The sequence below is a fragment of the Notamacropus eugenii genome, chromosome 3 (assembly GCF_028372415.1).
Source record: "Notamacropus eugenii isolate mMacEug1 chromosome 3, mMacEug1.pri_v2, whole genome shotgun sequence".
Lineage (NCBI taxonomy): Eukaryota > Metazoa > Chordata > Mammalia > Diprotodontia > Macropodidae > Notamacropus > Notamacropus eugenii.
Window position 1 is genome coordinate 43,278,314 of NC_092874.1, and position 24,951 is coordinate 43,303,264.

A 24,951-nucleotide genomic window follows, 5' to 3' on the forward strand; every position below is an offset into this window, starting at 1 on the left:
CCTCCCCCCTGATGACCGTGAAAGAACCATAAAACTCTTCCGCAGATAAATCCTGGATCAGCGGGAACAGCAGAAGGGGGCAAATAGTCTCATAACACCAGAGGCTAGAAAAATAGCAAAGGGGGATTCTTCCTACTGTGGCGGAGGCGATCTGGAAGGACAGACGACCCAGGGCAGAGAAAATTCGCACTGAGACCCAGGCAAGCCTCAGAGCCGGGAGACAAGCCCCAGGAGGGGCGGGAACACGCATTAGCTTCTAGGCATGCCCCAGCCCTTCAGGGGAAAAGGGAAGACAAAAGGGAAGCTGGGATCACCATCCCCTGACCTTGCCTTTGCCTCAGGTCAGCTGAGGAGATCTCCTGAGACCAGACCACCCCTCCCACACACCTAACAAGCTAACCCCAGGGTTGATCTGGGAAACAAAAAAAAAAAAAGCCTGCTTTTAGCCTACATCAGCTCAACTTAAAGATCTGTACCTTCTGACTGAAAGAACCAGAAGCTACAACACTCAGCCAACATCATGAATTGGAAAAAGCAGACGAAAAGTGAAAAAAACCATAGAATCTTTCTATGGGGATAAGGACCAAAACACAAACACCAAAGAGGTCAGAGCTGAGACTGTACTTCCATCTGAAACCTCAGATGGGACTATGAATTTCTCGCAAGCACAACTAGATTACCTGGAACATCTGAAGAAGGATATAAAAGAAAAACTGGCCAATGATTTTAAAATTATAAAAAAAGAATTCACAGAATTCTGAAAAAGAAAATTGAACAAATGGAAAAGGAAGTTCAAAAATTAACTGGAGAGAATAATTCCCTAAAAGGAAGAGTTAGTCAAACGGAAAAGGAAACCCAAAACCTAATTGGGAAAATTGATCAGATGGAAAAGGAAACCCAAAACCTAACTGGGAAAATTGATCGAATGGAAAAAGAAGTACAAAAACTAAATGGAGAAAATAGCTCCTTAAAGGGAAAAATTGGTCAGATGGAAAAGAAGATGCAAAAGCTAACTGAAGAAAACAATACGATGAAGATTAGAATTGGGCAAGTAGAAACTAATGACTCAATGAGGCAACAAGAATCAGTCAAACAAAATCTAAAGAATGAAAAGATAGAAGAAAATGTAAAATATTTAATTGGAAAAACAACTGACCTGGAAAATAGATCCAGGAGAGAAAATTTAAGAATTATTGGCCTGCCAGAAACCCATGATGAAGAAAAGAGTCTGGACAATATCTTCCAGGAAATCATCAAGGAAAACTGCCCAGAAGTACTAGACTCAGAGGGCAAAATAGTCATCAAAAGAATCCACCGTTCCCCTCCCGAAAGGGATCCCAAACTCAAAACCCCAAGAAATATCGTTGCCAAATTCCAGAGCTATCAAGTGAAGGAGAAACTACTACAAGCAGCCAGAAAGAAACAATTCAAATATCAAGGACACACAGTCAGGATCACACAGGACCTTGCAGCTTCTACATTAAAAGATCGAAAGAATTGGAACCCAATATTCCATAAGGCAAAGGAGTTGGGACTTCAACCAAGGATCAACTACCCAGCAAAGTTCAGCATAACATTTCAGGCAAGGAGAAAGTCATTCAGCGAAATAAGGGATTTCCAGAGCTTCCTGACCAAAACACCAGAACTCAATAGACAATTTGATCTTCAAATGCAGGTCTCCAGAGAATCATAAAAAGGTAAACAGAGGGGAAAAAACAAAAACAAAAACTTGCTACTTAATTAGGGCAAACTGTTTACCTCCCTATAAGGGAAGATGATACCTGTTAATCTTGAGAACTGTGCAGCTATTATGATAAAAGGGATATATGTAGAGGGAACGGGCATAAAGTAAATGATGTCATGTCAAAAATATGATTTAAGTATGAGAAGGGATTGTAATAGGAGGTGTGAAAAGGGGGAAGCAGAAAATGGCAAATTATATCACAGGAAGAAGTACAAAACTATAGTAGAGGGAAGGAGGGGAGGGAGATGAGCATTGTTTGAGAGTACTCTCATCTGATTTGTTCAAAGGAGGGAACAATAATCTTAAGTAGATAATCCTAACTAGCTCTATAGGTAGTAGGAGGGGAAGGGGGAAGAAAGGGGAGGGTGGCTAAAAGGGAGGAAAGAAGCAATAAGAGTAAAGGGGAGTAAAAGGGAGGGGGGCTAAAAGAAGGAGGGGAAGGCTGCAGGAGGAGGGGGAGAAAAGTGAATACTATTGAGGAGGGGAAGGGAGACGGGAGAGCTAAAAGCACAAATGGTGGGAAAGAGGTTGGAGGGAAATACACAGATTGTAATCATAACTGTGAATGTGAATGGAATGAACTCTCCCATAAAACGGAGATGGATAGCAGAATGGATTAAAAGCCATAATCTAACAATATGCTGCTTACAAGAAACACATTTGAAATGGGGGGATACACATAGGATAAAGGTCAAAGGATGGAGCAGAATATATTGTGCTTCAGCTCATGTAAGAAAGGCAGGAGTAGCAATCCTAATCTCAGACAAAGCTAAAGCAGAAATAGATCTAATCAAAAGGGATAAGGATGGAAACTATATCCTGCTAAAAGGCACCATAGACAATGAAGCAATATCATTACTAAACATGTATGCTCCAAGTGGTATAGCATCCAGATTCTTAGAGGAGAGGTTGGGGGAGTTGAAGGAAGAAATTGATAGCAAAACTATACTAGTGGGGGACCTCAACCTCCCCCGCTCTGAACTCGATAAATCCAACCTCAAAATAAACAAGAAAGAGGTTAAGGAGGTAAATAAAACTCTGGATAAGGTAGATATGATAGATCTTTGGAGAAAATTAAATGGGAATAGAAAGGAATATACCTTTTTCTCAGCGGTACATGGAACATTTACAAAAATTGACCATGTACTAGGACATAAAAATCTCACAATCCAGTGCAGAAAGGTAGAGATAATCAATGCATCCTTTTCAGATCATAATGCATTAAAAATTACATGTAATAAAAGGCCATGGAAAGAGAAACAAAAAATCAATTGGAAACTAAATAATCTAATTCTAAAGAAGGGTTGGGTTAAAGAAGAAATCATAGAAACAATCAACAATTTCATTCAAGAGAATGACAATAGTGAGACAACATACCAAAACTTATGGGATACTGCAAAAGCAGTTATTAGGGGAAGTTTTATATCTTTGAATGCTTACATAAATAAAATAGAGAAAGAGGAGATCAATGACTTAGGCTTGCAGTTGAAAAAGCTAGAAAAAGAACAAATTGAAAATCCCCAAGTAAATACCAAATTAGAAATACTGAAAACCAAAGGAGAGATTAATAAAATTGAAATAAAGAAAACTATTGAATTAATAAATAAAACCAATAGTTGGTTTTATGAAAAAACTAATAAAATTGATAAACCTTTGGTCAATCTGATCAAAAAAAAGAAAGAAGAAAACCAAATTACTAACATTAAAAATGAAAGGGGTGAACTCACCTCCAATGAGGAGGAAATTAAAACAATAATTAGAAACTACTTTGCCCAACTTTATGCCCACAAATTCGACAATCTAAACGAGATGGATGAATATTTTAAAAAATACAAATTGTCCAGATTAACAGAAGAAGAAGCTGAATACTTAAACAACCCCATCTCAGAAAAAGAAATTGAACAAGCCATCAATGAACTCCCTAGGAAAAAATCTCCAGGGCCAGATGGATTCACAAGTGAATTCTATCAAACATTTAAAGAACAGTTAATTCCAATACTACATACACTATTCTTGAAAATTGGGGAAGAAGGAGTCCTCCCAAATTCTTTCTATGATACAAATATGGTTTTGATACCCAAACCAGGAAGAGACAAAACAGAGAAAGAAAATTATAGACCAATTTCCCTAATGAATATAGATGCAAAAATTTTAAATAAGATTTTAGCAAAACGAATACAGCATCTTATCACGAGATTAATACATTATGATCAGGTAGGATTCATACCAGGACTACAGGGCTGGTTCAATATTAGGAAAACTATTAGCATTATCGATCACATCAACAACAAAGCTAACAAAAACCACATGATTATCTCAATAGATGCAGAAAAAGCTTTTGACAAAATACAACATCCATTCCTACTAAAAACATTGGAGAACGTAGGAATAAAGGGAACTTTCCATAAAATAATAAGCAGTATCTATCTAAAACCTTCAGCAAGCATTATATGCAATGGGGATAAGCTAGATGCATTCCCAATAAGATCAGGGGTGAAACAAGGTTGTCCATTATCACCACTATTATTCAATATGGTACTAGAAATGTTAGCTGTAGCAATTAGACAAGATAAAGATATTCAAGGAATTAGAATAGCCAAAGAAGAAACTAAGTTATCACTCTTTGCAAATGTGATTTACCTAGAGAATCCCAGAGATTCAAGTAAAAAATTACTTGAATTAATAAACAACTTTGGCAAAGTTGCAGGTTACAAAATAAACCCACACAAATCTTCTGCGTTCCTATATATTAGCAACAAAGTCCAACAGCAAGAGATAGAAAGAGAAATCCCATTTAAAGCTAGGGTAGACAGTATAAAATACTTAGGAGTCTACCTGCCAAAACAAACCCAAGGATTACATGAACACAATTACAAGACACTTTTTGCACAAATAAAGTCAGATTTAAGTAAGTGGAAAAACATTAGTTGCTCATGGGTAGGCTGTGCTAATATAATAAAAATGACAATTCTACCTAAATTAATATACTTATTTAGTGCCATACCAATTAAACTATCAGACAATTACTTTCTAGAGCTGGATAAAATAATATCAAAATTCATTTGGAAAAACAAAAGGTCCAGAATATCAAAGGGACTAATGAAAAGAAATGCTTGGGAAGGTGGCTTAGCGCTACCAGACCTCAAACTGTACTATAAAGCAGCAATTATCAAAACCACTTGGTATTGGCTAAGAAACAGAGAGGTAGACAAGTGGAATAGACTTGGCACTCAAGATGCAGTAGGCAAGGAATATAGCAACCTTCTGTTTGATAAACCCAAGGACCCCAGCTTCTGGGATAAGAACTCATTGTTTGACAAAAATTGCTGGGAAAACTGGATAACAGTGTGGTGGAAATTAGTCATAGACCCATACCTGACACCGTACACAAGAATAAAGTCCAAATGGGTACATGATTTAGGTATAAAGATTGATACCATGAATAAACTGGAGAAGCAAGGAATAGTGTATTTATCAGATCTATGGAGAAGGGAAGACTTCTTTACTAAAGGAGAGATAGAAAGCATTATGAAATGCAAAATGGATAACTTTGATTACATTAAACTGAGAAGTTTTTGCACAACCAAACCCAATGCAACCAAAATCCAGAGGGATGTAGTAAATTGGGAAAGAATTTTTACAGCTAAGCTCAGGGATAAAGGCCTCATTTCTAGAATATATAGAGAACTGACCCAAATGCATAATCATACAAGTCATTCCCCAATTGATAAATGGTCAAAGGATATGAACAGGCAATTTTCAGAGGAAGAAATTAAAGCTATCTATAATCATATGAAAAAATGCTCTAAATCACTATTGATTAGAGAGATGCAAATCAAAACAACTCTGAGGTACCACATCACACCTATAAGATTGGCATACATGACAGAACAAGAAAATGATAAATGCTGGAGAGGATGTGGGAGAGTTGGAACACTAATTCATTGTTGGTGGAGCTGCGAGCGCATCCAACCATTCTGGAGAGCAATTTGGAACTATGCCCAAAGGGCTACAAAAATGTGCATACCCTTTGACCCAGCAATATCTCTACTAGGACTATATCCCCAAGAGATCATAAAAATGGGAAAGGGTCCCACATGTACAAAAATATTTATAGCAGCACTCTATGTAGTTGCCAAAAACTGGAAGTCAAGGGGATGTCCATCAATTGGGGAATGGCTGAATAAATTATGGTATATGAATGTAATGGAGTACTATTGTGCCATAAGAAATGATGAACAAGAAGACTTCAGAGAGGCCTGGAAGGACTTATATGACCTGATGCTGAGTGAAAGGAGCAGAACCAGGAGAACTTTGTGCACAGCAACGACCACAGTGTGTGAGAGTTTTTTCTGGTAGACTTGGAATTTTGTAATAACGCAAAAACTTCTTATAAAAAAAAAAAATCCCAAAGGTGGTTCTCAAGGCAAAATGCCTTCCACACTCAGAGAAAGAAATATGGAAGTCACTCACAAAATGTAGCAGATCATGTTTATGTATGTGTATGTGTTTGTGTATCATGTTCTGATTTGTTATACGATTTCTTTCATTTATTTTAGTCTGACTACATAGCATGACTATAGTGAAAATATACTCAATAGGAAAGTATATGTAGAATCTATACAGAATTGTATGCAGTCGTGGGGAGGGAGGGGGGTAGTGGGGGGTGGGGGGGGGATAAAATCTCAATTGTATGGCAGTGATTGTTAAACATTAAAAAAAAAAAAGAAGTGAGCAGAACCAGCAAAATAATCTATATAATGACATTATAAAGACAAGAAATTGGATGCATGTAGTGACTAACCCAGTTCCAAAGAACCAGTTACGATGTATGTGCTGCCTTACTCCCAGGCAGGGAGGTGATAGACCCAAAATGCAGAACAAGGCATACATTTTCCAATAGCTAATGCGGGCATTTGTTTTGCTTCACTGTGCATAGTTGTTACTAAGGCTTGGTTTTATTTTTTTTCCAGTGGGATGTGAGGGCTAGGCTGGAGGAGGAAGGGAAAGAAGGGAAAAAAGGATCATTGAAGTATTTTTTAGTGCACTAAAGAGGAGGAAGGCCAGAAAGAATCATGAATAGGCAGGACAGCTTTGAATGTTACACACTGAATTTATTAAATTTTTTTGAAAGCATGTTATACATGATAGATAAAACTACAGTTGGATACACAGTCCTTTTCTGTTCTATGTATATAGATATGCTCATTTCTTAAGTTTAGAATAAAAATTAGTTGCTTTATTTAAGAAGCAGTGGTGGATTGAGATTATAGGATCATATGTTTAGAGCTAGCAGGGGTCTTTAAGGCCATCTAGTCCTTCCTGGTGACTTGCTGAAGGTCACACATGACATAAAGTGCTGAGCCAGAATTTGAACCTGCTGAGGTTTCACAGCCTTAAGAAAGTATGGCTAGGTTAATATAAGATGTGGCAACCGTAGGCAAGGCTGACCTAGGCACAAGTTTGTGTTCAGCATCTGTAGTCTCCATTTCCATCATGGAACTTCTGCCACTCATTAGCAAATAAATCTAACATCAGTCATTTCTCCCTTAATGTGACCCTTAGGTTACTCATTTCTTTCTGAAGCCTTGTGTCTGATACTCTAATTGTACAGTGTCCTTTCAAAGTTTTCATTAACAAGTTGCAAAAAGATGACTAACCTGCATCTCTGATAAGCTCTAAGGAATTATGAACATTTCCAAGAGGGGAAATGATCTAAAGTAAGGAAACCGATCAAATGTCCTTTCACCTTCTCTTCATATCATGTGCCAAAAAAAGATCTATTTGGTTCTTTGTGGAATCATAACTCATTGTGTTTGAAAAGCACTTGTTTTAAAAGGCAATATCACAAACTTTGTCCATTGATCCTCCCAATAATTCGGTAAATTTAGCAGAATAGGTATTTTCATTTTACCAACAAAAGCATTCCAAGAGGTAAAGGGACTTGAATAATGTCATGTGCTAAGAAGCCGCCAGACTGGGACAAGAGCTCAGGGCTTGTTCCGTCATGCCAGGCTTGTGTACCTGCCCCACAAGTTTTTTCTTTAAAATTTTTTTTTAATTGTGAACTTAATCGTCAACTAACTTTTCAAATGCAAAGAACAGAGAAGAAGCCTGTGATGAGCAGCTTGTTTAGTTAAAAAAACTCCGACTTGGGTCAAAGTGATATTTTTATTGTTGTTATCCAGGTTCTGCTCATTTTATTCTGCAATCCTTCATATGAATCTTTCTTTACTCCTCTGAATCCATAATATTAGTCATTTCTTATAGTGCAGTAAAACTGATTACATTCATAGACCACAAATGGTTAGCCATTCCCTGGGTGATGGGCAACTCTTTTCTTTCTGCTTCTTTGCTACAACACAAAGGGCCCTGCCCAAATTCCAGTAAAGGACTGTTTTCTGGACCCTCCTGGTTGAAGAGTGATTACCAATAGTAACTGGTACTCTTTCCCTCCCAGCTTGATTTAGTGATTTTTTTCTTTTGCTCATTGAAGGGGCCATATTCCCTGACCACTTCTTAAAGAGGCCTGTTCACTGAATGGGCGTCCCCTCACTTTAAGTGAGTACCTGAATAGGCCTTAGCCTAAAGTGGCCAAGGTCTCCCACTGCATCCTGGGACGTCTCCAGTCATCCTGATGAATATCTGAACACTAGATCCAAATGGCTCAGGAGGAAAAAGTGAGACTAGTGACCTTGCACAGCCCTCCCTCAGTCAAAACAAAATCAAGTGCAAGTCATGTCATCATTTCTCTGAAAAATGAAGGACAAACACAACAACACAAAGAGCTGCTCCAATGTTCTTGTTTACATGAGTCCTTTCCTCTGTATTTGCCCTCCTTGCAGGGCATACCTAGTAGTAATAAAATTAGGTAAAAGAGTATGTAGAATTCAGTAAATTGAGGGGTAGAGTTCCAGATTGTTTTCCAGAAGTGTCGAATCAATTCACAATACCAGCAGTGAATTAGTGTGACTCTTATTATCCCCACCCCCCTGTGATTTAAAAAGCCATTGGCTACTTTGACAAGTTTTTTCACCTGCCATGAATTTAATGAAAGGTTTTCTTGGTCAAACCAAGTGATGCAATAGAGTCACTATTTCCCAAATTATTCTGACCAAGTTACCTGAGGTGGATTTCATCATATTCAAGTTTGCACAATCTCAAACTTCATTGACTTTTTGGGTCTCTCCTATGATCGTTCCCCTTAAGAAGCCACTTAGTATTAGCCTTCTTGTTTCAACAGGTTACTGGGGGAGGTATTTCAGTGTACTTGAAATACAAGGCCTTCGAGAAGCAGTAGCTGCAGCTGCACAAAATGGCTTGGTGACCTGGAAGGACTTACCTGAGAGGAGGGTGGACCTGAGTTCTAGCCTCAGCTCTGGGTTTTCAGTGCCCTTTTCATGAAACAACAGCTCATCCTTGTGGTGAAAGTCAGAAACTGCTTTGGATTGGCCACTGCGGAGAATGTCTGTGTTATTGGCTTCCCTTCCAGGTTCATTTCATAATGTAACTTCCCTGGTGCTCTTCTGTGAAAGGTGTGGCTTATGTGATCATCCCTGGAAAGATGTAGAAGTACTGTCCAGTCCTAGCCCTATAGCAGGCCCTTGGCAAAGCTGAGAAGCAGGCCAGGTTTGTCTCAAGGCCCCTCACTACCTCCTCTAATTCCCCTACTTTCAGTGCCTGCCTACCCACAGGATCTCCACTGTTCTCAGTTGCTATATACTTAATGTCCTGAGAAAGGACCTGACATTTTATTCACACTAAGGAAAAGGCTCTGGCCTCAAAGGATCAGCTTTCAAATCCCACCTTTGATCCTTATTGCACATGTGACCTTAGACAAAGTCACATACAGTTCCTGAGCCTCAGTTTCCCCTTCTGTCTTGCCCTAGGTGGCTTCTGATCTCTAGATCTTCCTGCTCCAGATACATGCTTTTACTGTTTTTCAACTTATCTCGTTACTTTTCTCCTGAGTTTATGCGTGGTAAAAAATACTTGCTTAGAGAGAACCTTAAAAAATCCAAATTAATTTTTCACTTCATTGAAAATGGAACTTCAGGCAGATAATGATTCATACTAATTGAGAGTGAAATAGTGCCTTAAAATTTACAGGGTGGCTTTCCTCACAACCCTGTGGGGTGAATAGTAGAAGTATCCTTATTGCTATTTCATACATCAGTGAACTCTGGACCAGCTCCTGCAATGTTCTGATCCTCTTTGCCCCCACATCTTTTTTGAAGTAGAAGCCTAATGACCACTCATTGGGACCAGGGAATGTGGTGGAGGTGATTCTTGTCCAGTTACAGGTTGTATGTAGTAGATGGTCCTTGAGCTCTCCTTTCAGTGTTAAGACTCTCATTCTGCAGGAATGATCATCTTAGAAAGAAAGAAAAGGATAAGGGCACAGGGGAGTTAATGAGAGGAGGAACAGATGAGGACAGGAAGATCTGTGTCTTAAAATCCAACTGGAAAATGATTCTGCCACCAGGAGAACACACAGTAACAGCAATACTGTATAATGAGCAACTGTGAATGATTTATCAGGGGTGGGGAACTTCGGCCTCAAGGCCACATGTGGGCCTCTAGGTCCTCAAGTGTGGCCCTTTGACTGAATCCAAACTTCATAGAATAAATCCCCTTAATAAAAGGATTTGTTCTATAAAACTTGGACTCTGAAGGCCATACCCAAGGACCTAGAGGGCCACATGTGGCCTCAAGGCCCCAGGTTCCCCTTAGCTCTTAGTTCCCCTGACTTAGCTCTTCTCAGCAATGATCCAAAGGACCCATGATGAAAAATGCCATCTGTATCTGGTCTGAATGCAGGTTGTAGCATACTATTTTTCCCTTTATTTTTTTTGTCAGGATTTTTTTGGTCTGTCTTTCACAAAATGACTAATATGGAAATATGTTTTGCATGACTGTACGTACATGTATAACATATCAAATTACATACCATCTCAGAGTGGGGAGATGAGGAAGGGAGAAAATTTGGAACTCAAAATTTTTAAAAATGAATGCTAAAAATTGTTTCTACATGTAATTGGGAAAAAAAATCTTTAAATTTTTTTTAATGGTTTGACCATTTTGAACATGAGAAATGGAAAAAAAAAATAACACAGCTGCATTCTTGTCCCCAGTCAGGAATTCTTGAAAGCAAAGGGATTGTATGTGGATGTGTGTGTGTCTTGTATGCTTTATGGGACTGGAGGTGTGGGGAACATGGTGCTGTTTTTGTTTTTAAAAAAATCAGGCTCATTATAAAATAGAGAAACCTTAAAGTTCTCAAGATTAAGAAAAACTGGATGCTGGAGGCTGAGAGAGGAATGGAAACTTGAACATCAACATTGCCACCTTCTGCTGACAAGACGTTAATGCAAGCAAATTCATTTGGTTGTTGGATGGTGGGACAGATTTTATTACTTTTATGAAATTATTCAGAGGTATAATGGATATGTATCATGAGTTTTAAGAAGCCATTGGTCACCTCTTAATAATTTCTGATTTATACGTGAAAAAAGGCTCCCAATGACGTTCTAGTTCCAGTCTGGCTACACTCTTGGTCATTTAAAGGCTGACATACCCTCTCATTATCCATGTGTAAAGTGGGCCAATAACCAGGTTGATATTTACGCAGTGACTCTCCGATCAGTCGACAAATACATGAATAGTTATTGGGCACCTACTCTCTTCAGCCCATTGTGCTAAGCCTAACTGGGGGCTATGAAAGGCCTGTATTTTAGTTAGGATGATAGGGTTAGGACTGGAGACTGGACCTGTGACTTCATTGGTATAGGGAACTCCCCAACTTCACTGCAACTTAGAGGATAGCCAGGGTACAGAGACATTAAGTGACTTATCCAGGGTCATATAGCCAAGACATGTCAGAGGAGGACTTGAGCCCAAGCATTCCTGACTCTGAGGCTGACTCTATCCAGTACTCCATAAGAGTCAACAGTACAAAAGGATAATTGTCAAGCAGGAGGGAGAGAGTAACAGAGAGAGAGAAAGAAGAGACAGAAAGAAATGAGGGAGAGAGAGAAACAGAGAGAAAGAGAAGGGTGGGAGGGGGAAGAGAGAAAAAGAGAAAGGAGGAAGAAAGAAATGGGGGGGAAGGAGAGAAATATGATCAAAGTTTCACAAAGGAGAAAAGACAGGAGCTGGGTTTTTTCACAGGGAAGAATTTGAGGTGAGGAGGAAGAGGGAGGGAAGGAGAGGAAGCAAGATCCCAGTGTCCACATTCTGCCTTGTAAGGAACCATCTACTCCAAGTAGCTTTAAGGATAGCCTTGATCCTAGGAACAGGATCAAAGGATCAGATTGAACTGATCTTAAACCAGGTTTTTCAGGAGCAAAAAGAGGGCTTCCCACACTAGATTCTGACCCTAGTGCATGAATTTTTAGCCCAAGTGGGTAAGAAAAAAATCTAGAAGGAAAAAAGTCTATAATTGCAACAGACTTAACCAGATTCTAAGACAAAAATTCCAAGCGCACATGTCCCTCTGGCATGTGTTTTGTGTTACAGCAGTCATGTATCTCAGATTTCTTAGGACTGACTCCCATCATCAAGAAAGGAAAGTCAGATCAACAGGCATTTATTATGTGCCCAGCACTGCCCTAAGAACTGAAAATACAAAGACAAGCAGGCCGTTCCTGCCCTCAAGCAGCTTATTTTCTAGTAGGGGATGATGACATGTAGAAGGAAGCTGAAAGGGGGAGAGAAGCTACCAAGGCAGGACATGGTAGAGAGTCCAGAGAGAACTTTTAATCATACTTTGAAAAAGGAATAGGTTTTGTCTGACCAGACACCCTGAATTTGGGTGCAGAGAATGTAGCCACCACACATACTAAGTCTGCATAGAGAATTCTGTCATTTGGTGGAACAAGCATCCTCTCCACGCCTTTAGGATTTGGCCTCCCCACCTACCAGACCCAGTCACAGACCAAACCATGGGTTTACCAGCTGCAGTGATTTTATTGGCAAATAGATCATCTACAGAGCCTAGAGAGTCTCCCTGGGGCTGAGCATGCTACCCAAGGCCGATTTTAGCAGCATTCATGTTATCCTTCCTTTCTTCCCCTGCCCTGCCCTCCCTGGTGCTCGGGAAAGCTACACAATCATAAACTGGCAGATGAAGGGCAGCCGCTCTTTGCACCGCTTGTCAAACCACTTGCCCACCGCCACCCCGGACATGACAGCACAGTTTTCCACTTTCCCACCATCCGGCTGGGTGGTGATCTCTGTCTCCCAGTTCTTGTAGCTGATCTTGCTGCCTGTCATGTCCACCCAGTTGCCTTCAGCTGCCATGTCATTGAGGCCAAGCCAGATCTCTGCCTCACTGCCTAGGCCCCTGCGTAAGTATTCGTAGAGGGAGTCATTCTCATCACCATTCTGGGGAGTGCTGAGGGTGCCCCCTCTGGAGATGCAGTCTTCACTAGCTTCATGATAGGTCTTGGCCTGAGGGAAAGCCAGGAAGCACTTCAGGTGGATCTTGGTGCCTTTTAGGCAAACTGGGAAAAAAAAGTAGGATTCTCAGGGATGTCAAATCAACAGGATCTATCCCACCCAGCATGTAGGCCTGTCTGCATTCCTTCACTTAATAATTATTTGTCTAGTGCTTGCTATGTATGTGAAAGGCATCTTTGGGTCACTCAGATACTAGAGTATCTGCTAAGAGTACCTGGAGGACCAAAGGGTTGTCATGTGGGAGAGCGACTGGATTTGTTCAGCTTCATCCAAAGGGTTGAATTCAGTGCCATGAGCAGAAGTTGCAAGGGGGCAGATTTACTATGGCTATTAAGCCAAAATTTCCTGACAAGGAGACCTGTAAAAATGGAACAGTTTCCTCTTCACTAGATCTAGAAGGCTGACTCAGGAATATTTTAGTGGGGATTCTTGGTCTAACATGGATTGTATTTGATCATCACTGAGACCCCTTCACATCTGAGATTCTCTAATTCTGTGATTTCCCTGAAGACCTAGATGGCTTCTGTACATAGGCAGTTGGTGAGTAGATAGACAGATAGACAGATAGATGGAGATAGATAGTAGATAGATGAAAGATAGATGGTATCACATTCCCTGTATCACATTGTCCCTCAATACACTTAGACATCACCTAGTTCAGTGCTCCTCAACCTAAACTAAACCATGAGTTACAATATTTAAATTTGTTACAGAATTTTTTGCCCTCTGCATTTGTAGGAGAGCTGTCCGGAGTGGGGGAGCGGGAAGGAGAGGTCGTGGAGGGGCCCCTACCAAGGGGTACAGGGAACCAGCAGTGGGACAACTCAGACACAGGGAAAAGGAGGAAAATAAGTCTTTTTTTTTTTCAGTTAATAGGTTTTTCGAAGTAACAACCTTTAGCATTAAAAGTTTTGCAGAGCAATAGAAATTAATATTGAACAATCAACACTACCATCCCTGTTAATCAGTCGCTCTGTGACTCCAGTCACCAGCCCTCTGACTCCACTGTCTGAAACAGTCCTTCCTGATCATCATTTCCCTATATGTATCATCTTCCTGTGTTAAAATCTAAGTTCCTTAATGACAAGGACTGTCTTGCTTACTTATATAAGCCCCTAGTGCTTAGTATAGTGCCCAGCACATAGCAAGAGCTTAATAAATTTTTTAAAAATTCATCCATCCATCCATTCTTCCATTTATTCATGGATTGGCAATTGGGCAACAGTTATTTCTAGTCCAACCCCTTTCTTTGAAAGATGAGGAAAGAGAAGCTGTGAAAATCTGGAGAACTTGGTTTGGGAACCTCTTTGAGACACAGCAGGTTGCCTCTGCTCCCTTCCTGGATTTTCTGGAGACTTCAGTCTCCCATGCTTGCTTTCCCCAGTTGTTCTTGAGTGTCCTTGTTTATGATTTTAGCAATGGAAAACCATATGGAAGCCCCTGATAGAGAAAACCTCCTCTTCTCCGTAAAATAATATTACTTCTTCCTGGGTCCCTGGGGAGTAGAGGTGACAGGTACATCCCCCTACCCCACACCCTTCACAAAGAGCTTAGGGAAGGTCGATATGGGAAATCCACAGAAGGCTGCCTTTCCTAAGGACTAGATGCCCCACTTCCTCCTCCTGTCAGGGCCTGGGGCTCTAGCACTTGACCTTCCCTTCCCAGCAGCTGGAACCCAGAGGTATTCAGAGGCCAAAGTCCCCTTCTTTGGTTTTCCCTGTCTGCCACACCCCTGCCACCAGATGATTATATTTAGATGCTTTGTGTCCTAATGGCCTGCCTGAATCTTTTCCCAAAACCCCTAAACCACTCATGTAAAATGATCAAGGCCACATGAGCACAGTGAGTTAGTAACAGAATCAGTAATCTGGAACCCAGGTTCTCTGACCCTCAACCACAACTCATTCTTCTCTCCATACTCAAGCACTGCTGGTCGAGTTCATCTTCCTTGGACTTGTCTCCCCTCTTAGCCTGGAGACCTCCTGAAGTGTTGCAAGGACAACTCCCATACCTCTGTGTGCTCTGGAGACCCAGCTCAGTATTATTGCTGCAGAGCTGTTGTTGGCATGACTTTCTCTCCACGTACCTTTTCCACCTCCACCCATGCTAGGGTTGCCAACAATAGATTATATTTTTAAAATAGCTATAGTATGACACGTCAATAAGAAGCAACTAAATTCTGTGAGAAAATCCTGCCAGCCAGCTGGCAGCCCTACCTTCTGCCCAACCCCACCTAGTAAGGCAAAAATGCAGAAGAGTTGTTTTGGCTATAAAATATCAGGAAAAAATGAGGCCTAGAAAGAATGACTTCACCCATGCTCAGTTCATTTGGATACAGAGCCAGCCAAGTGTAGCAGCTTATATCTGCCTTCTATAGCATGATTCTTTCTGATTGGTTCATCCTGTTGCTGGCCGAAGGGGAGCTCCCTGGTCAAGCATCTATCTGTTACCCTCAATCCTCTTTCCATGGATAGAGTGTGTACTGACCAGGTGGTCCCATTCATTTCCCAGGGGTATTTTCTTACCTGTCTGGAGGGCCTGCTGCTCCTTTAATAAAGCCACATCCTGGGCCAGACTGTCCAGCTGGCTCTTCATCTCTTCCATCCACTTGGTATTTAGAGGCTCTGAAAAACAAGTCAAGAGATAACAGTTGTAGAGCCTAGCAGGGATGGGAGAATCTTCTCTCCACTCAGTATAGCAGTGAGGGCCCTGGGGGAAAAAAATAAGCAACCTCCACCCTTCTAATTCCTTTCACATTCAATGATTCCTCCAGCTTCCCCTTCTTCTCTTCCCATTTGGGGTTATTATGGTTTCACAAGTTACTGTAAACGTGAATTGTTTGCATCCTAGTATGAAACTTTACTGTTCATCTGCTCCAGGAAAGCAAAATAACCTATATGAGAGAGTTTGGTTTCTGTGTGTCAGATCAGGGTTCTCAGTTTCGGGGACAGAGGGACCTTCCTTCCCCTTTCCATCCTAGATTGAGAGCTAGGTAGTGCATGGCAAGTGTGGTCTCCAAATGGCCTGGAGGACTGTGGTTGGACAGTGACCACAATGATGATGGATCTCTCACCAAGGTTTGTCCGTGATCTAATTGCCTTCATAAATGACTAAGGCTAACCAGGAATTGGCCGTTTTATCCAATACATTGCATAGATGTTTCCACAAATGAATTTTGGAACTTAGCTATTGGCTTTTTATGTTGTAGCTGTTTTGTTCATCCTGTTATAGTGGCTTCCACATCAAACATGTATTCCTGATCTGTGATCTCCAATCACCTTATAGATGATTATAGGATTAGAAGCTGGGAGGGACCTTAGAGATTCTGTCGTTGAAAAAAGACATATCCATGTCTACCTGAAAATTCCATCGATAGCATCTCCCACAGGTGGTCATCCAGTCTTCAGTTGAAAACCCCAAGTGAGGACAGATCCCTCTATTTTCAATTCCATTTTTAGATAGCCTGTTAAGAAGCCTTTCCTAACAATATTAAATCCAGCAGCCCTGCTTCTCATTTTACAAGTGAGCCTCAGAGAAGGGAAATGACTTGATCAAAGCCACACAGGCAGCAAATATTACAACTGGAATGTAGATCTACGTTTGGCTCTCTGCCTCCAAACCTAGTGCGTTTTTTGCTGCATGTAGCAATCTTAAGTTTTTTTAGAATGCTCGAGAACATCTCTGAAATGCTTCTCCTTCTCCTCTCTCTTAGCTTGGCCTAGAGAGCAGAATGTATTTAGAGAGCCTCCTCTGTAGGCAACCATCTCTTTGGCAGAGCTGTAGCTTGGGGCTATGAGAAGGAGAGGGGGTGTGACAAGGGCTTTGTCCCAAGGTGCCGAATGGTAGAGGATGTTGACAGGACTTGGACAGGTCTTGACAGGACTTTCAGCTGCTTAGAAATCATTTGGAATTGACACAGAGTTATCAAGAACAAGGTTAGGGACAGAAACCAATCCACTGAGTATAATTAGTTAAAATGGCAGATATAGGGTAAAGTGGATTTGGAGTCAGGAAGACCTAAGTTTAAGTCTTGCTTCAGACATTTGCTAACTGTGGGACTCTGGGCACAGCCTCCAAATGGCTTCATCTGTAAAGTGGGGATAATAACACCTACTTCATAGGATTGTCTTGAGGATCAAATGAGATAACATGGGGTCTCTACCTCTACTTCTCCATCCCCTCTTCCAAATTTCATTCTGCTTGTGCTAGGTGAAAAATTACTAATTACATCTCTGCCCTGTGGAAACAATTCACTGAATCTTCCACTCTCTCGGGGGCTGGTGCCCTTCTTCCCACTTCAGTCTGACATTTTGTGCAAGTCAACATGTGATGGCCGCTTAGGTCCAGGATGTCTCTGTCGATGCAAAGGCAGAAGATGAAAGGCTGTGGGTGATGCATGATACAGCTGCTGGATTCCCCAACAGGGCAGTAGGTGGCTCTCACAGCCCACCTCATTCTCAGAAGCTCTTTGTTACTAGTCTATCTCCAGCAGTGAAAATGAGGTTCCCTTGCCCCAGACTCAGTTTCCAGGCATTGTTGCCAAGCTCTAACATTATGTTGGCCTCCACTTCCTTCTCAGCTTGGAAGAGCTCCATGGGAGTTCTCAGCAGTGAGGTGGGGCACTGCTTTCTTGTATTGTCATGTTCAGGTCTCCGTCCATTTTCCTTCCAGACAGCAACCTATAGTGTGCAGATACTATCAGGAGAGACCTTGGTTTGAATCCCACCCAGGGCACCTACTCGTTGGGTGATTGTGGACAAGGCTCCCTCCTTTTTGACTCCTCCATGGGGTATTTCGATCTTCTCTATGATCCTACTCACTATCTCTGTAACTTTTGGAGCCAAATGACCCCTCCCTGCACACCATTCTCTTACATGGGTGGCCTCCCCATTAGAACATCAGTTGGCCATTAGTCAACAAGCATTTATTAAATGTTTACTAGGTGCCAGGCACTGTGAGATATGAAGTAGGCACTGGAGATACACAGTTAAAAAACAAACCAACGAACAAAAAGCCCAGTCCCTGTTGTTAAGAAGTATATCTTCTAAAGTGGGAGATACTGTATAAATACAAGGTACATACAAGATGTGTACAGATGGAAACTCAGCTGAAGACAGGAACTCTTATAGCTTTTGTATTTGTAACTCCAGAGTTTAGCACAGTGCCTGGCACATAGTAAACACTTAATAAGTGCTTTTTCATGCATTTATTCATTCACTTAACCTCTCTGAGCTTCACTTTCCCTATCTATAAAATAGAGATAAAAATAATTCAATTTAGCAAACACTTTTTGAGTGCTTTTCCATAGGCCTTGGGGATATAAAGATAAAAAAAAAAAGGTCCTACTCTCAAGTAGCTTATATTCTCTTGGGAGGAACTAACCTGAATGCAGAAAAAATATGTTAAGAATAAATTCAGAGCGATTTAGATGAGGGGAGAGCCTAGCAATTGGGGAAATCAGGAAAGGCCCATTGTGAGAAGTGGTCTCCGACCTGTAATAATAATAATTATAATAGCTAACATTTATATAAAGCTTTAAGATCTGTAGAGCGCTTTATAGAAATCATCTCATTTCCTCCTCAGAACAACCCTGGCTGCTAGGTGGTATTACTCTCCCTATTTTACAAATGAAGAAACTGAGGTGGATAGAGGTTAAGTGATGTGCCCAGGATTGCACAGCTCATAAGGGTCTGAGTCTGAATCTCAACTCAGATGTTCCAGACTCCAGTGCCAGCCTGTGTAAAAGTTAAAGCACTAGAGAAATGCACGCTGCTGTTGCCATTTCAACTTCTGCCACCTTTTTGCCTCATAAGTTGCCTGTTAGACTGTGAGCTCCCTGAGGACAAGGAGGATCTCATGCCTTTTTTGGTATCCCCAGCACTTAGCAGGGTGCCTGGCACATAGTAGGTGCTTAATGAATGCTAGATAGCTCTGCATTAAACAGACTTGGGGGGGGGGGGTTGAAAAGCCACCTGACCTGCCTTAGAAACAAAAGATGATAAAGCAGGCACAAAGGGCTATCTGTATATTAGAGAGAGGACAGCAGACAATGTTAAGAGTTGGAAGGGACTGAAGTGTCCATCCAGGCCACGCCCCTTATTTTCTAGATGGAGAAGCTGAGTTCCAGAGAGAGGCAGTGGTATTCACAAAGCCCCCCTTCCCTTCTCTGTACATGACCTTCCCCATCCCACCCACTCCCCTTGCTCCCTCATGTTTACTTGTCAGAGCAGGCATTCTTCTCAGCAAGAGACCTCACCCTCCCTCTGCTCAGATTCCCTGGGCTCCTGCCCTCCTTCATAACTTTAGTTCATTTCCATGGCATTGAGCTTATGTTGCCACAAACAGAAGATTGTGATGGACCTTGGCCAGATGACGCTGGCTGTGGAGCTGGAGGGAGAGGGCCCTAATTCTCAGCCAAAGCATCCTAACGACAGCCTAGGGAATAGGGGAGCACTCCAGTCAAGTGAAGCCACTTTGAGTTGTCCCAAGAAGAAAATGCCCCTTTCATCTCAAACACTGTCACTGCTATCAAATAAGCTTCACCAAACCTTAAACCAGGAAAGAGAAAATCAACTATTATCCCCAAATCACAGAAGAGGCAATAGAAAACCCATGGTTCCTCTTTGAGTTTCAAGAATTATGCCCTTCTTGAGCTATGTTAGTTATTCTAGACATGGAGTAGGTGACATTTTGGGGTTGTTTTTTGTTTTTTAAGGGCAGTCCTAGAGGAGTAACTGATAATCTTAGACAGTTATCTGGGGTCCTAAGAGGTTAAATGACCATGATTGCAAAGCCAGTGTAGGTCAGTGGTCAGGCAACAAGCATTCTTAAATGCCTACTATGTGCCAGGCACTGTGCTAAGCACTAGGGCTACAATGAAAGGCAAAAATACAGTCTCTGCCCTTGAGAACCTTACATTCTAACAAGGGAGACAACATAAAAAAATCTATGTCCATGCATGACATATAGTGTAAATGGGAGGTAAGCTCAGAAGGAGGACACTAGGATGAGAGAGGACAGGAGGGCCCAGGGAAGGTCTCCTGCAGAAGATGGGATTTGAATCCAGATCTATCATAACAATGCTAAGCTACCTCTCAACCAAACTGGATGCTGTGCATTTCTGCAGTACTCACAGTGGAATCTACTTTTCCAGGAGTTCCATAGCCCAGGAACCTGGTCCTCCCCTTATTTTTAGCTCAGCTAAGAAGACACATATATAAAACATCTATTAACTAAGAAAACAAACAGCATTAGAGGATAAAGGGTGAGGCTTCATGCTACCTCCTCTTCCTGAAAGAGGGGCTGGCTGGAAGGCCCATCCTTACCTTTCTTGGCATTGGCTGCCTTTTTAGGTCTTGAAGTTGGTAGCTCTGAGCTGGTCCATGGGAAGAGGATGAAGAAGCACAGAAGCAGATAGATTCCTTGGAACCCCATGTTGCTGTTCCTCCTCCTAGTGCGTGATGGAATGGAATGGTAGTGAGCTGGAGAGAGCTCGGCTTCTTAAGGCAGTTGTAATCAAAACCTCTCCATCCAGGAAACCCTTCCAGACTCTGGCTGCTTGCATTCCATTTAGAAGAAGGGGAAAAAAAGAGGAGTGCAAAATAGACTAAAGCCTGGGATTCACAGAGCCCATCCAGGTCAAAGAAACCATGCACCCACAACCCCTCTCTGACTGTCAACATGAGAATTCCTTATTTCTGGGACTACAATATAAATAAATAAGAAATAGAATCTTTTTAGATGCTTATTAATAAAATGAGGAAAGGATGGGACCTTCAGTGCTCCCCTTCTGATTGTTGCTTCTTAGTGTCAGCATGGTCAAGTAAAAAGAATACTAGAAGTGGAGTCAGAAGACCTGGATTCTAATTCTGGTCCTGCTACATATTATCTATATGACCTTGGACAAGTCATTGACTTTCTCTAGGTCTCTGTTTCTTCATTCCTAAAACAAGGAAGCTTCTCTGAGGTCTCTTCCAGCTCTAAATCCATGGCTAGCATTTAGTGTTTCATGAAGCCTCCAAGAAGCAAAATCTCTGGGTCCTTGAACAGGTGATCCTCCCATTTGAAAAAGAAACCATTGCTGTGTGTGTGTGTGTGTGTGTGTGTGTGTGTGTGTGTGTGTGTGTGTGTATGTATATAATATATATATATATATATATATATTCAATTGATTGTGGTCTCTCTTCTAAGTTATACTGGTATCTTTAACTCTAGTGGCTCCCTGCGAACTCCAGGATCAAATACAAAATTCTCTGTTTTGCATTCAAAGCCCTTCAAAACCTAGCTCACTCTTACCTTTCTAGTCTTCTTATATCTTACTACCTGCGCTCTTCAATCCAGTGACACTGACCTTGCTGCTCCTGGAACAGGACTCTGTCTCATGGCTCTAGGCATCTCCTCTGATTGTCCCCCATACCTGGAGTGTTCATCCTCCTCATCTCTGCCTCCTTTCTTCCCTGGTTTTCTTCAAATCTCAACTAGAATCCCATCTTCTACAAGAAGTCTTTCCCAAACCTTCTTAATTCTAGTGCCTTCCCTCTGTTAATTATTTCCTATTTGTTCTGTGTATGACTTATTTGTATATATTTGTTTGTTTGTTGGCTCTTCCATTAGATTGTGAGCTCCTTGAAGGCAGGGTCTGTCTTTTGAGGTAATTATTTGTATCTCTAGCACTTAGGACAGTGTGGTTGGCTTTAAAAAAATGTTGATTTAAGCAGAGCCAAGATGGCAGAGTAAAAGCAGGGACTTCCCTGAGCTCTTCCCCAAAGCCCTCCAAATATGTGTAAAAAAATGACTAAACAAATTCTAGAGCTACAGAACAAACAAAATGACAGAAGCACCAGGCAGGGAGCAAAGTGCAGTCCAGTGTGGGCTACGCCACACAGGCACAGACCAGTTGGAGAATGAATCATTGGCAGCTGTGGTAGTTTCCAGACTTCTCAACCCACAAATGACAAAAAGGTCAGTGGAAAAACTGTGGGACCTGGGTAAAAGAGAAATGCCCAGTCTGACTGGGTCCAGCCCTAGCCTCAGGGTGGTGAGGGTGGTAGGTAGAGACTGAAGGCATGGCGGCAGTGGCAGAGGCTGCTTCCAGAGCCCTGGACCCACAGATGGGCATCAATTAACTGATACAAAATCCCTGAAGCCAGGGACAGTACACCCATTCCCATCCCCATGCCCACTGGAAGCAGAGTTTTTCCTTGACAAAGAGTTAGAAAGTCAAATCTTTGACTGGGAAGATGAGTTAAAGATCATAAAAGAACTCAGAATATAGAATCTCACTTTGATGACAAGGAAGATCAGGGCATACAACCAGAGGAGGACAGCAGAGTCAAAGCTTCTACATTAAAAGCCTCCAAGAGGAATATGAATTGGTCTCAGGTCATGAAAGAGCTCAAAAAGGAATTTGAAAGTCAAATAAGAGAAGTAGAGGAAAAATTGGGAAGAGAAATGAGAGTGATGCTAGAAAAATCATGAAAAAGCGAGTCAACAGCTTGCTAAAAAAATAGCTTAAAAAAACAGACTAACCGAAACGGCAAAAGAAGTCCAAAACAAGGCAATGAGGAGAAGAATGCCTTAAAAAACCAGAATTGGCCAAATGGAAAAGGAGGTCCAAAAGTTCACTGAAGAAAATAGTTCCTTCAAAACTAGAATTGAGCAAATGGAATTTAATGACATTATGAGAAATCAAGAAATTATAAAGTAGAACCAAAAGAATGAAAAAAATAGAAGACAATGTAAAATAGCTCATTGGCCAAACCACTGACTTGGTAAATAGATCCAGGAGAGATAATTTAAAAATTATTGGACCACCTGAAAGCCATGATCAAAAAAAGAGCCTAGACATCATCTTTCAAGAAATTATCAAGAAAAACTGCCCTAATATTCTATAACCAGAGGGTAAAATAGAAATGGAAAGAATCCACTGTTTGTCTTTTGAAACTCCTAGAGGAAAACTCCTAGAAATATTGTAGCCAAATTCCAGAGTTCCCAGGCCAAGGAGAAAATATTGCAAGCAGTCAGAAAGAAACAATTTGAATGCTGTGGACATACAATCAGGATAACACAAGATCAAGCAGCTTCTACAATAAGGGATCAAAGGGCTTGGAATATGATATTTTGGAGGTCAGAGGAGCTAGGAATAAAACCAAGAATCACCTACCCAGCAAAACTGAGTATAATCCTTCAGGGGAGCAAATGGACATTAAATGAAATAGAAGACTTTCAAGCATTCTTGGTGAAAAGACCAGAGCTGAATAGACAATTTGACTTTCAAATACAAACATCAAGAGAAGCTTTAAAAGGTAAAAAGGAAAGAGAAGTCATAAGAGACTTACTAAAGTTGAACTGTTTATATTCCTACATGAAAAGATGATATTTGTAACTCATGAGACCTTTCTCAGTAGTTGGAGGAAATAAATAGACAGACAGACAGACAGATAGATGATAGATAGAGAGATAGATAGATAGGTGGCACAGGGTGAGTTGAATATAAAGGGATGATATCTAAAAGATAAAATTAAGGGGTGAAAGGAATATATTGGGAAGAGAAAGAGAGAGATAGAATGGGGTAAATTATCTCACATAAAAGAGGCAAGAAAAAGATTTCACAATGGAGGGGAAGAAAGAGGAGGTGAGAAGGAATGAGTGAACCTTACTCTCATCAGATTTGGCTTAAGGAGAGAATAACATATACACTCAATTGGGTATCTTACCCTACAGGAAAGTAGGGGGGGAAGGGGAAAAGAGAGGGATGATAGAAGGGAGGGCAGATTGGGGGAGGGGGCAGTTAGAAGCAAACACTTTAGAAAAGGGACAGGGTCAAGGGAGAAAAAAGAATAATTGAGGGGTGGGATAGGATGGAGGGAAATATAGTTATGTCTTTCACAGCGTGACTGTTATGAAATTGTTTTGCATAACTACACATGTATAACCTATATTGAATTGCTTGCCTTCTCAATGGGAGTGGGTGGGTAGGGAAGAAGGGAAAGAATTTGAAACTCTAAGTTATAAAAACAAATGTTAAAAAATTGTTTTTACATGCAACTGGGAAATAAGATATACAGGTAATAGGGTAAAGAAATCCATCGTGCCCTTCAAGAAAGTAAAGGGTAAGGGGATAAGAGTGGGGGTGGATAAAAGGGAGGGCAGACTGGGGGAAAGGCTAATCAGAATCCATGCAGTCTCAGGGTGGAAGGAGGGGAAAGATAGAGGAACTCAAAATCTTATAAACAAAACAGCAAAACATAGCATTTGTTACTATCTAATCTACATTTAAAAAGTGATATGCAGTTTAGAGCAGTAAAATAAATACCTAAATACAATTTGATACATTCCTCTATGGAGGAAGGCTTAGGAAGACTGATAATTTCAAAGATCCAAAACTGTTGAAATGTAACTGTGCTGTGGATGTCTTAACTTCAGGAAATTTGCTTTTAGATATAATTCATAGATTATTCCCACCATACCTACAATGTATTATTAAAGTTTAAAAGTACATAAAGGAATCACATGCACTTTAGCAGTTACCTTCTAGAGGCAGTGCTACCATGTTGTTGACTCACCTAGATTAGTCATACTCATATAAGCCTCCACCCTATTTTGTAGTTCAGGCCCTCATCATCCTTCTCTTGGAACATTGCAATGGCCTCAAGTCTTTAGTCTTTCTAATTAATCCTCCACACAGCTGCCAGAGTGATTTTCCTAAAGCACAGGTTTGATCATGTTACTCCCCTACTCAGTAAACT

General features: G+C 41.0%; 1 protein-coding gene and 1 long non-coding RNA gene across 2 annotated transcripts in view; one reads left to right on the forward strand and one right to left on the reverse strand.

The window, feature by feature from the left end:
- The window catches only part of LOC140532668 (uncharacterized), a 49,368-nt gene that overhangs the window by 5,613 nt on the left and 18,804 nt on the right, over positions 1-24,951 (forward strand). The gene's annotated exons all lie outside the window — the stretch shown is intronic.
- On the reverse strand, positions 12,693-20,780 carry CLEC3B (C-type lectin domain family 3 member B). Its single transcript, XM_072651396.1, has 3 exons — positions 20,530-20,780; positions 15,730-15,828; positions 12,693-13,248 (listed from the first exon to the last, which is right to left on the reverse strand). The coding sequence occupies exons 1-3, from the start codon at positions 20,636-20,638 to the stop codon at positions 12,848-12,850; spliced, it is 609 nt and encodes a 202-aa protein (XP_072507497.1). The 5' UTR covers positions 20,639-20,780; the 3' UTR covers positions 12,693-12,847.